Source organism: Uranotaenia lowii, chromosome 2 (assembly GCF_029784155.1).
Source record: "Uranotaenia lowii strain MFRU-FL chromosome 2, ASM2978415v1, whole genome shotgun sequence".
NCBI classification, from domain to species: Eukaryota; Metazoa; Arthropoda; class Insecta; order Diptera; family Culicidae; genus Uranotaenia; species Uranotaenia lowii.
This window is the reverse complement of record NC_073692.1, coordinates 17,600,065-17,613,209: the sequence shown is the minus strand read 5'-3', so window position 1 is coordinate 17,613,209 and position 13,145 is coordinate 17,600,065. Positions and strand designations below refer to the sequence as shown.

Sequence of the window (13,145 nt, the reverse complement as noted above, 5' to 3'; positions counted from 1 at the left end):
TTGAGTATCATTCATTGTTCAAAACACACAACACCAACTCACATTTTCATGAAGTCTTGAGCCACCTCATCCAGCTTATCCACGTACAACTGAACAGTTTTCGGCTGCAACATCACTGGATTAGCAATGGTTCGAAAATGTTGCCATTCTTCTCCTTGCTCGGTGACCAATCCCATGCCCTTGAATACGTCCGGTCGCACCTTCTGTCGATAGTATGCCAAGCTATCGAGGCCCCTCCGTATCGGCCACTGACCTTCGGTTCGTAGAATCGTTTCAAAGTCATCCGGCTTAAAGGTGGCCACCATATCGTGACGCCCAAAGGTTCCCGGCAATCGGTAAAGATCTCCGTAGTCATCCCTCAGAGCTTGCATCATATCCGGCATCGTTAGGTTGTAGTACCGACCTTAAAAAAAACCCAATCTTCTCCTGAACCAATCGTTGCCAAAAACTGATTCTAAACTCACCACCCGGTGCAAAGTTTCTCAGCATCTGAATGGATCCCGGCCCGGGGATACTCTCGTACGGCTGTGCGTTGGCCCATTCTGGATCCGGTGTTTCACTGGCGGCACTGCTGTGCGCTGGTTGGGGTTGGTTGCTGAACAACCTTACCAAAACCACCTGCGATGGTTTTCGGGCAATTGCGTTCCGTATCATGGTTCCGTTGTGACTGAGCGAAATTCGCGTTGACCATGACCACCATATAGTGAAAATGATTAGAAGAAAAAAATCGATAAGATTAGAGACACTCCACTCTCCATATAAGGTACACAAATTGTGATATCTACCGACTGATAAGGAATTGTTCCCAAAATTAGGCAGCTCGATTCAAATCAAAACATTTCAACGCCACAATATTTTTGGAATGTTTTGAATTGTTTTAACAGATTATGAGATTTTTTTTATTAATCCTTTTCTCGTCGTTCTTTGAAATTGGGTGCCGCTGAAAACAGGTCAACAGCACCTTCCAATAGGAAGCATTAAAACCTAAAAAAAATCATTGGTTTCGAGTCTTATCATTGCTACAATTTGCAAAGGTGATGCAATATATTCAAGTAATTCTAAACCTGAACACCCCATAACACTACAACTGTTCAATTTTGCTGAATCAAAGCAATCGAAATTCAACCACGGTAAATGAAAAGTTCAGATACCGGTATTTCGATAGCAACTTTCACGCAACGTTCACTGAAGAAGATAGTAAGTTGCTATCGAAATACCGGTATCTGAATTTTTCATTTACCGTGGTTGAATTAAAGCGAATCTTTCGATTGCTTGCCAAGTAGACCCACAACACATATCAGAGTGTTAAATTTTAATATAAAACTAATGAAGGCTGTTGTAATCAATAAAGGTACCTTGGTGCGATGGACAGTGCTAAGAGGGAATTCCACTTTCTGACAACATCCTGAAATGAATCAGTTTTCTTACTGGCGTAACCACGCATGATTTTCCGGTCCAAAGTCCGGACCCGGTTTACACCCAGACTTTTTGTCCGAGAAGCTGCTTTCCTTTCCATACTTCCAAATCGCATTTCGGACCGCTCCAATACTTTCTTCTTCTGTTTTCATCAATTGACTCAGCGATATGTTAGGGATAGAACACCATTTGTGCACGATATTCTTGCGCTTTACTGGAAAAATGCTTCTCATAACGATACAAAGTTAAACTTTAAACAACAACACCCAGTAAAAATCAGCTGTTTAATCGTCATCCGAAATGAGCAGGGTTGTATGAAAATCGTGCTTAGACATAATGGGACATCCTTTATTAGCAGATGCACATTTCTAATCTACTTCATTTACCTACCTACCAAGGATTCGGCGCCGATTGACCGACGCATAGGGCTGAGATAAAAGATCTTCACTCAAGGCGATCCGGAGCCAGCGTCTTCACTTGCTGCCAGCCAAGGTTCTCTTCAACTGTGCGGATTTCAGCGTCTAGACTACGCCGCCACGAGCTTCTGGGCCTGCCTCTTCTTCGATGCCCATCTGGATTCCAGTCAAGCGCCTCTCTGCAAATCTCGTTTTCATCTCTTCGCAGCGTGTGCCCAATCCATCTCCACTTACGTTCCCCAATCTCGATTTCTAGCACCTTTTTGATGGCACCGGTTGAGAGGCCACAAAGTGTGGATGATGTTCCGCAGGCAGCGATGCACAAAAACTTGCAGTTTTCAACTTCATTCTGGTGGAGAAATAAAAGTTTTTCAAGGCTTACTAAGGTGATTACAGTATCATCGGGTACATCAGCAATGGGGCGCATCCAACAAGGCAATATGGACGCACAAGCTAATCGCGTGATCTTCTCCCTGGGTAGGTATCTACACCTAGTCAAGCTTGGTACTTTGGGTACACAGCAAATTTTTTTTTGCTGGAAACCAGCAAAATTTTGCTGGTTTTTGTTCCTCTGACTTTCCAGCAAAATTTCCAGCAATTTCAATTGCTGGAAAAAACAGCAAACGTTAATGCAGAAAATCAGCAATCCAGATTGCTGGAAACCAGCTATTTCTTTCGACACAATCGGCAGTATTTAGTATGAAATTTATATTTCAATTCAAAATTAAAGTTTAATATTGGCTGTGCATACAATAAGCGATAAAAACAATTATTTTCTCCCATTTTCAATAAGGGATTTATTCATTTTCAAAAAAAAACTTTTTTTTTCACCACTTTCTAACACCGGCTCTGGGGTGGCCGCTTTTTGCCAAAGTGTTGATCATCCGTCACCTGTAAAATAGTTTTGATTAGTATCTTCTATGGAATATCTACCTGTACAATAAAAACTTACCCTTGACTTGATGCCTGGTTGCTAGAATATAGAGGAAAATAAAATAATTATATTAATTTAACCTAAATTCGTACAATAGAATCTCACCTTACTTCAGCGTACGAAACAAAAACAAACTCTAAATTGACAACTCGATTGCTGATTTTCCAGCAAACTAGATCAATTGCTGGAGAGTCCAGCAATTTGAAAACCGATTGCTGATTTTTCAGCAAAAATGACAAGCACATAACCGAATGCTGAAATATCCAGCAATTCGAAAACCGATTGCTGGTTTCCAGCAAAAATTTGGATTGCTGAACGTTTCCAGCAATTTTTTTTGCTGGAAACCGAGGCAAAAATTTACAGTGTATGTACGTGGATACCAATTTCGCGCCCAAGCAAGGTTTTATAAGTGCCGATCTGCGAGCTGCTTTTAAAGTTTACCGAGAAACACATCATTTGGCAAGTGATCGGTCAACGAAGAGCGCCTTTCTTGGCCATCTGAACTAATAACGAGGAAATCTATCTTAGAAAGTGCCAAGAGAATCATCTGCTGTTTATGTTCAAGCATTAACCCAATGATATCTCGGTTGGATTTAATTTCAAGTCACCCACAAGGCCTCATGGCCATCCGGCCTAGCATCTATTCGGCCTTACGACCATTTGGCCTGATGACTATTCGACCTAATGAACATTCGGCCAAATAATCTTCGGACAATATCCCATTGGGCCTATTGTCCAAATCGGCTGAACATTTTTCGGCCTGTTAACATCTATCGGCCTATCGGCCTTCGGCAGAATGCCCAAACACCGCCTGGTTTTTGCTGACATATGACATCCATCCTGAACCAGGCTTAGATGACGCTGGCATAGGGTTACCATATCCCGTAACGCCAAAAAGAGTACATCGTGATATTTTTTTCCAAGAGAGTAAGGAGTAACGTTATATAAAGTACACCGCAGCATGTGCAAACAAGTGGTTAGTGCAAACAAATCAATTTTCTTCCACAAGTAAAAATGTCAAAAATACATTTTCTTTCTTAAAATGATCCTTCAGTTTCGATAAAAATTTCAAGAAGAAATACAATTTTTAATATTTTTAGAAGTGGAAAAAATCCGGCCTTGTTTGCACGTTTCCCCTGTTTAAACTTGCCCCGGTGTACCTTTATTAATAACTGATATACTTTCAGTCATTCAAATACAGCCAATTTGTTAATTTAACAAACTCAACTTCTTAACAGTGAACAATGTTTATTCCTAGTTCCTATTGAAGTGCGTATCTATTTTTTGAAAACATTATTTCAGATTTGTGCACTTTTACTTCGTGTACGAGGCTTTTAAGCATATTGCTTTTTGGATAAAGGGTATCCCTGATGAAATTGCCACACTATGAAATTGCTCTAACTTTTCAACCGTTGGGTATAATTTAATGAAAATTTGGGTGGATTTATTGTATAGGGTATTGTATACATCCTGCAAGTTTTAAAAACGTGTGATCAAAACTCGTAGAAATTGAGTCAAAAGAACAGCTCGTGCATGATAAAATCTTGCGCATTCATATCGAGAACAAGAATCTCTCGCATTGTTCCATCGCTAAAACGTTGGAAATCGCGAATTCCACGGTGTCGCAAGTGATTAAGTGGTTCGAGGAACGATTGACCACCAATCGGAAGCCCAAAAGTGAAGGAAAAAATATTCTGTACAATACCAAAAATCACAACCGCGTAGTTAGGCCTTCAACCGAAACCAAAACGTGCCAAAAGAATCCGTTCAGGATGTGGCTAAGAAGCTGCATCTAAGAGCAAACGCACCAATAAGTGAGTATACGCGGCCCGGTTTTGCTCATTTCAGCGGACCGGTTTTAGGATACACACTCTTACGCGCACCGGGCGGTAGCATAATTATATTTTCAAATTTAGCATTGCACTGAGAAAACTTTTGAAGAAAATCTTAATCTTAAATTAATACGGACCGAGTAAATTTTCGGAGTCGTCCGTTTTTTTTGCCAAAATTTCGATTAATGTTGGTCTTAATAGGGCCTGGGGGTTGTTGGCAGTTATTCGACGGGTTAGATGCTATCCGTAACGTGACGTCAAAGTCTACATCCTGGTTGAACATACCGTACAGCAGCAGCAATTGCCTTAAGGCCAAGCAGCTTAGACGACCAGCAATCGGGTCCGATGACGGATGCAGCAAGAACTTCTTAGCAGTTAGCAGGATGTTTGCTTCGCTTGGCCTCGTCATCATATCTATAGGACACCGCTTTCAACCGGTGGTGGTTGTTTTCGGCGACCGTTTCAACTTTGATCCTTTCGGCAAAGCGTTGAGTTTCCCTTACGGTGTTTCCAATTCCATGTCACCTGTTTGCTGGATTGTGATTAAAAACTTATTGAATTGTAGGACGACTTGATTGAATAAAATAAGTTCAGATAAGAATGTATTTTCGAATTAAGCTCGATTTTGCTTTCAAAACGCCGGGCACTATGGACCCGAAAAACAAAATTCAACAAACTAAACAGTTCAACTAAAATTCAACTTTATTTACTTATTATATTTCTATTAAAATCATACTTTTCTAAAAATCTTCAACTTTTTTCTATCCAACGTGCTGACTGAAATAGTTGCTGCTCCGAAAAACTGGGTCCCATTAGTTGCAAACTTATTGAGAGACCTCGTTTCGAAAGCCGAATCGGTAGGGACAGTACTGGAATGCCACCCATATTGGCCGGTTGGATACAAAAATCCTGCACAGCGCACTGGTCTCGATTATTATTACTCCATTAAATCTTCAGCAAGCAATCGTCGGACTTGAAGGGCTTTTCGGAAATATTTCATGGAATCAGTTTTTGTGCAATAAAAAAAAGTTTCTGCCCAAGATGCGATTTTTAACAACTCCGTTGTAGCCCTCGGCTCGTGTATGTATGTCAAAGTGGTTCGCTTCCGTCATACCGAGCCATATTGCTGGCCACTTCGCATTGATTCAGAATCGAGTAAACAACGTCTTTTGTTTAATTCTGCTTAAAACGGTAGAATTTTTTCAGTGCATGTTTGCTCTCGCCCCTTTCTAGTGAGCAAATTTGGTGATTTTGTCGGTCCCGACGGCAACGGCCCTATTTTGCTCACCTTGATACTAACCCCCGGTGCGGTATAGGAGTGATTAAACTCGCGAGCATTTTCACTTTGCTCGCGATTGCTGCGGATGCCCTAAGCCGAAGTTTTGTCCAGAAGGCCAAAACTAAGACTGGGCTTCAAACGTTCAAGGTATAAAAGGCCCCTAATCGCGACGAAAAGCAGAACAAGTTTCCGCCAAAACCCGTACCAGGAAGTTGTACCTCAACATGCTGACGAAAGTCGAATGCTGCATAATTCAGCGTTCAGCGTTCCGGAGCATATCCGCACTCAGAAGACGTCCATATTTGCGAATAAATTCCTGGTTTGGCAAGCCATCTGCACATGCGGGAAGCGGATTGCACCTTTCGTGACCCATGACACGATGAACGGACAGGTGTACATGAAAGAGTGCTGCCAGAAGCGGCTGCTTCCTCTCCTGAAGCCCCACAACGTCCCAACAATCTTCTGGCAGGATTTGGCCTCATTCCACTACTCCAAGGATGTGCTGAAGTGGTATGCGGACAATAAGGACTATTTCGTGGCGAAAATGTTCAATTCTCGCAACACTCCGGAGCTCCGCCCCATCGAGAAGTTCTGGGCGATTATGAAGCAGCACCTTCTTAAATGACCTAAGGTTCACTACAGTCAGACATTCACAGACAGTCGAGGTCGAGGAACTGAAGAAAGTATGGGTTTACTTGTAAAAAACGGTTGATTAACAGGTTGTGCAGAATCCTATGGCCGGAGTTTACGCCAAGGTGCGGGCATTTGTGTACGGACTGTAAATAAAATAAAAGTAAAATGGTAAAATGAATTTCAATATTTATTTTTCAATCCCTAAAAATTTGATTGCAATCGGATGAAAACTCGAATTTTGCGAATAAATTTTGTGTGTGGCAATTTCATCGTGGACACCCTTTATGTATTGATTATTGTTTGACAGTTTATTTCACAAATTTCACAAAAAGAAGAGTACATCCATTTCTTACTCGAAAAAGAGTACATGTACTCTTAAAAGACTACGTATGGTATCCCTACGCTAGCACAGATGTAGGACAACCAAATCAATTTATAAGGAAATGTTTGAAGAAAATTTCTAGGAATCTATCGGGAACAAAAAAAAAGTTGGATTTACCTGAAGAAGTATAGTTTCAAACCAAGTGTGCCGATCCAAAGGTTAAAAAAGAGACGGGGAATCGAGGTCAGCAGTGCTCGATAAGACCTTTGACCCTGACTTTGACCACTCTATACATTCGGTGATATACCTATAACGTCAGAGCTGCTAGAAGCCCAATCAAGAATACATAAATCTGATTCTTGTTTGCCCTTTCAATGTACCCGGTTTTTAGAGACCGTTACCGGGTACTTGAGGGCCCTCTTATCCTTCACAGAAAATAATAAAAAGATAAAATTTACCGAGATAAAGGTGAACGTTCGTGAAAGCCTCTACCTCTTAGAGGTGAAACTCACCTCACAGCGAGGTAAAGTTTACCTCAATCGAGCTGGAAAAAAAGGTATAATTCACTGAGAAAAAAGGTGAATTCAAAAAAGGTAAATCCTACCTCGAAGTGAGGTGAAGTTCACCTGAATTGAGCTGAATAAAAAGGTACAATCCACCTAGAAAAAAGGTGCATAAAAAAGGTAAAACTTGCCTCGTAGCAAGGTAAAGTTGACCTGGATTGAGCTAAACAAAACGGTACAGTTCATCTTTAAAAAAGATAACAATTTGCCGAACCCGTTCATTGAGGTCAAGCTGTTTTGTCATTCAGGAACAAGTTTAGCTTTGTGCCCAATATGTGAGTTTTCTTAGATTTCTTTGATAGTGCTGGTTCTCGTCATGATACTTTGCTTTTGTTACAGATTGGTCGACATTCCGGAACATCCCACATATCATTCCGGAAAAGCGGGACCTAACCGGATCAATCGAAGGAGGGTATGGATATCGACGCAATGCAAGAGGATTCAGCGGCCAAGGTTCCTCGGAAGAACTCGAAGAAGGTTACCGTGAGGAAGCAGGAGTATTTGTCCGACAACGAAACAAAACGAAGATCGCTGAGCCGAATTGCCACGAGCCTGGCGTAGAAAGTTAGCCTGGACTTGGCTCAACAATAATTTTATGCATTCCAACATTAATTATAAAGGTAAATAAGTCCCTATTTTCTTAAATAAATACCAATTCTGGAACGAATTTTGTTTTATTTCTATTGAAGAAACCAACCAAACCAGTTAACATTTACCTTTTAAATCAGAGGATGGGATAACGGTATTATTTACTATTCTTCTAGGTGAATTCGAAAAAGGTAAAATTCACCTTTTTGCTAGGTGAATTGAAAAAAGGTAAAATTAACCTTTTTGTTAGGTGAATCGAAAAAAGGTAAAATTTACCAAGAAAGCTGGGTGGAAAAAAATCACCTCGCAAAAAGGTAAATTTTACCTTTTTTTTTATTTTCCGTGTTTGATGTCACTAGCTTTCTACAGTATGACCCATAAAAAAATCCATAAAATTTTTAGCAGTCTTTTCAGGGTTGTTTTTGATGGCTTAAAAACAAAATTGTGGGTGTTTTAAGCAGTGCTGAATACGGTATATCAGCTAGATGTACACAAAAGAGATAGTGACCAGTTTGCTTCTGTTTTTCGATTGATCCGGTGTCCAATTCACGAATCGATCGGTATATTTCCGGGAGATTGTAATCGACACAGAATTATTTGCATTTGAAATGGTAAAATTCCACAACTTCACACACAATTTACCACAATTTCAATCATTAGCTGCATAATTTGTGTGATCATTGACGTATCTTCTCTCTTTATCTCAGTCCCTCGTATTTTTCACTCCTGATGGCTAAGGATGTTCCAGAAAATGAGAAATTCAATTTCACTACCAAGCATACCACCAGAGTCATGGCATTTGGAGCGGATGCTTTGAATGGATTGAAGATGCCTCCTGTTTTCATAAAAGCTGGAGAAACAGTTAATACTGAAGTTTAGATGGACATTTTTAAGAATCACGTGCATCCGTGAATTCGAGCAAACATCGGTAAACCCGAGAATCACCCACTGCAACCCTGAGCCCTCGACACGGACCCAAACCGGGCTGAGTTTCGGCTGAATGATTTTTGTCCTCCAAGCAATCCGGATTTGAACCCCGCCGACTATGTGACGTGAGCGTATGTTCATGCGAAGATTTGTGGATCCCTGGTGAGCTTCAATGTCAGAGGTTTGATTATGTATATTTTGATGTAATGCTCCCGATTCAAATCTCGCCTGGAGAGAGTAGTTGAAAACGAGATTAAACACATCGAGTGATGTTTTTTTTATACGTTTATCTGCGTGCCTGAATGAATAAAAAAGTTTTCAAATCATTTTAACATGAAGAAAAGTGTTCTGGAACCTAGATGACAGATTTTTGAAATTTGTATGGGTCATACTGTACGTCCGAAGTCAACAACGAACAAACGTTTATTCTCGAGGCACCTGCAGGCCATTCAATAAACGACAGGGAAAACCGTCATTCAACGTAGTTAGCAACCGCGTTTCACCGATCACAGCCCAAAACTACTTGAGGTGTTACTCCTGATCAACACCATTGCCGCAAACCACAAGGCTGACGCCTCATCAATTCCATGAAACTTGGCATTTTTAACTGAAAAACGATCAGAGGAGAATTTTTGAAACAGTCGACCTTAACCTTGCAAACTGACTTCAGTCACAGTAGAATTCACTTTGTCATACACCCGTGAAGGCCGGGGGAGAATATGGAGAACTAAAGTGGGGTGTAATTGTTGCTTTATCGTGGAAAATGTTTGCAAAGTTCCTACCTATGTTATTTCAAATGAACAATAAACGCGTTAATCAGGCTAGGAAGATGTTCTTACCAACGATTCCTTCTGGAACTACATATTTAGGTCTGAAATATTGATTCTTTCAATCTGGCTAGAAATAGATGTTTTGTTCACACCTGACACGTTTTTGTTTGGAACAAATTGCAATAACAGTTCAAAATTCTAACCCATTTGCTAAGCTTAAGTTAATTCCAGCGTCCCAAAAATAATGTGGCTTATTAGTCATGAGAATTGTTTTGTATTGGTCAGTATAATTTTGGAAATCATTTCTTATCAATCCGTAGATAACAATGTTTTTGTATACATTCCCTATATGGTGTAGTGCGTCTAATCTTACCGACTTTTATCGAAATAGTCAACGCAAATTCTGCTCAGTCACATCGGAACCATGATACGGAACGCGCTCTCCCGAAAACCTGCACAGGTAGGTTTGGTAAGGCCGTTTAGCAATCAACCTCAACCAGCTTACAGCAGTGCTGTTGAAGGTGATCCAGAATGGGCCAACGCAAAGCCGTACGAGAGTATCCCAGGACCGGGATCGATTCAGATGCTGAGGAACTTTGCACCGGGTGGTGAGTTGCGGTTTTGGCTGTAGTTAAAATGGTCAATAACTAGATTGCGTTTTTGAGGTCGTTACTATAACAAAACGATGCCCGATATGATACAAGCTCTCAGGGATGACTACGGCGACCTTTACCGATTGCCAGGACTCTTTGGACGTCTCGATATGGTGGCAAGTTTTAGACCGGATGACTATCAGAAGGTTCTACGAACTGAAGGTCAGTGGCCGGTCCGGAGAGGTCTCGACAGCCTGGAATACTACCGGAAGAAGGTGCGACCGGACGTGTTCAAGGGCATGGGATTGGTGACCGAGTAATGAGTTGAGGGTTGATGTGGATAGAAAAGTTCTTAACGATTGATCGTCGTTCTTCCAGACAAGGAGAGGAATGGCAACACTTCCGCAGTATAGTTAATCCAGCAATGCTGCAGCCAAAAACGGTTCAACTCTACGTCGATAAGCTGGATGAGGTGGCTCAAGACTTCATGAAAATGTGAGTTGGTACTGAAAGGTTTTAGTTTAAATGCTCTATGTACACTGAAGTGTTTTTTTTTTTAAGAATTCCGAGTCTACGTGATTCCAAAAATGAGATGCCTGCCGATTTCAACGAATGGATCAATCGATGGGCTTTGGAGATGATGGGTGTTCTTGCGCTGGATACAAGACTAGGCGTGTTGGAAGACGATCAATCTGCAGAGGCGAAAGAAATGATAACGGTGAATATAATCAGACAAGCAAAGCTATTGATGTCGTTCACTAATGGTTTTTTTCATTGTGTGAATTAGTTAACTCGAGAATTTTTCGAGCTCACATATCAGTTAGATTTTCTACCATCGGTTTGGAAGTACTACAAGACTCCAACGTTCAATAGACTGATTACTGTCCTAGATGGGATAACTGAGTAAAGTTTTCATGATAAGTTAGTTGATATCAGGGAAACATAACATTTTTCTTCCTTTTCAGCATTATCAAAGCAAAAGTTGACGCAGCGGTAGTACGCTTGGAAAAGAATCCATCGAAATCAAGCGATACGATGAGCGTGTTGGAGAAGCTGTTGAAGGTCAACAAAGACGTAGCCGTAATCATGGCCTTCGACATGCTACAGGCCGGAGTTGACACGGTATGCTGTTCTGTATCAAATGTTATACAAGGTTTCGTGTTTCGATAATTCAACTTTTTAGACTTCTACTGGAACTGTCGGAATATTGCACGCTCTAGCTACGAATCCAGAGAAGCAGAATAAGCTTTGTGAGGAAATTCGAGCGATCCTTCCGGATAAGAATTCTCCACTTACACCGGACAACATGCGCAACCTTCCTTATCTGCGAGCTTGCATTAAGGAAGGAATTCGTCTCCAATCGCCAACTCTTGGAAATGTGCGTACAACCGGAAAAGATCTAGTACTGCAAGGATATCGTATCCCGAAAGATGTAAATAGGATTAACACATCGAATGGCACTGTTGATCATGCTTATTTTTATATTGTAACCTTTAGACCGATATCATGATGCCCGCGATGAACCTGTATAAAGATGAGCGTCACTTCGGTCGAGCTCAGGAATTCCTCCCGGAGCGTTGGCTAAAGGACTCGGAGTCGGAGTCGGAGCAGGTGCCCAGTGCCAAAAGTGCCCATCCGTTTTTGTTCCTGCCTTTTGGATTTGGGCCGCGTACTTGTATCGGACGACGGCTGGCCATGATGGAGATGGAAATATTCCTTGCGCGTGTTACTCGCCAATTCGAGTACCGTTGGCATCATGGACCGCTGAAGATTCGAACATCAATTATCAACGTGCCGGCTAGCGAGCTTCGCTTCGAAATTACAGACCTGGTGGATTGAAGGTGCGCACAAATTTAGACGGTCAAGTGTGATTTTTACCCGTGAAATGTAAGTTAAAGATCATTGCATTGGTTTATAATAAATTTTTGGAAGCTATTATTTATTCTTTCTAAAAACCACGTGAGTGTGAAAAGTTTTGTAAATAATAAAAATTTTTGAAAAATTTTGTGTTCAAAAATTAAGACTAATCTGAAGGACTTCGTCAAAGAATTAGATTTTTTTGCTAGTCCAATAAAATAAAGCGAAATACTATCAGCCTTAATAATACTAACCATCTCACCCCCCCCCCCCCCTTAGTGGCTAAAAGTTCCAAGCAAAATTTTCTTCTCTTAACTCATTATTCAAAATTCTTTATCAAATTTAGATGAACGACTAAAATGATTTTATTTACTACAGTTTAAAAAAAAAATTCTAACCTATTGATTGAAATTCTGTCCCGAATTTCAATTAGCTTGCCAAATCGCCCAGATGTTGCCCTTTATTTCCTGAATCAAACAAATTGAGTTATTAAAAATATGTACCGTCAACTGCGGCAACATGCAAAATTTTTCAAATTCAATAGCTTCTAAAATCTTAATGCTTACAGATAATCATACCTCTTGTACATCAAAAGTTTTAAGGTTGATGGGACACCAATCTGACATAGTCAGAAAAATTATTGGTTTTACCAGTTATTTTTAAATTAACAAAAACATGCGATTTTCACCCTACTAAGAAAAAGGGGTAAGTTGCAACAAACTCTCATTCAATGATATACTTTATTACGTACATTGAAATAAAAATTGAATGCTGGTTGTGGTATACAAATGTTGCATCTAACCCTGCTTTTGCATGATGCCCCGTTCGACGGTACTTGAGACACATTCCACGCGCTTGTACCGCTCAACAGTGATTTTTATCCGTTCGCGTATCAAAAAATCTCAAAATTGTCTATAATTTTGATAATTCAAATCACACAAAACCAACGGAAAAAAGAGAAAAAAGTTTTTTTTCACATGTTTTAGATGATTTTGAAAATCAGTTCTTTTGTTGA

At 40.5% G+C, this 13,145-nt stretch overlaps 2 protein-coding genes across 2 annotated transcripts in view; one reads left to right on the top strand and one right to left on the bottom strand.

The window, feature by feature from the left end:
* Positions 1–657, bottom strand: part of LOC129741117 (uncharacterized) — a 66,819-nt gene extending 66,162 nt beyond the window's left edge. The window contains exons 1-2 of the mRNA XM_055732824.1: positions 465–657; positions 43–403 (exon numbers count right to left, since the gene is read on the bottom strand). Of these exons, the coding sequence (XP_055588799.1) occupies positions 43–403; positions 465–654 (551 nt within the window). The 5' untranslated portion in view covers positions 655–657. The remainder of the gene's footprint in view (positions 1–42; positions 404–464) is intronic.
* Positions 658–10,111: 9,454 nt separating this feature from the next.
* Positions 10,112–12,197, top strand: LOC129748324 (cytochrome P450 CYP12A2-like). Its single transcript, XM_055742888.1, has 8 exons — positions 10,112–10,288; positions 10,346–10,589; positions 10,652–10,768; positions 10,835–10,991; positions 11,061–11,176; positions 11,239–11,395; positions 11,457–11,705; positions 11,771–12,197. The coding sequence occupies exons 1-8, from the start codon at positions 10,264–10,266 to the stop codon at positions 12,110–12,112; spliced, it is 1,407 nt and encodes a 468-aa protein (XP_055598863.1). The 5' UTR covers positions 10,112–10,263; the 3' UTR covers positions 12,113–12,197.
* The last annotated feature ends 948 nt before the right edge of the window (positions 12,198–13,145 follow it).

Excerpts from the sequence above, each read along its gene's own strand:
- LOC129748324 (XM_055742888.1), top strand. The coding sequence starts at position 10,264 with ATGCTGAGGAACTTTGCACCGGGTG. Across the intron at positions 10,992-11,060 it reads AGGCGAAAGAAATGATAACG|TTAACTCGAGAATTTTTCGA; the intron begins GTGAATATAATC and ends TGTGTGAATTAG. Across the intron at positions 11,706-11,770 it reads GATATCGTATCCCGAAAGAT|ACCGATATCATGATGCCCGC; the intron begins GTAAATAGGATT and ends TGTAACCTTTAG.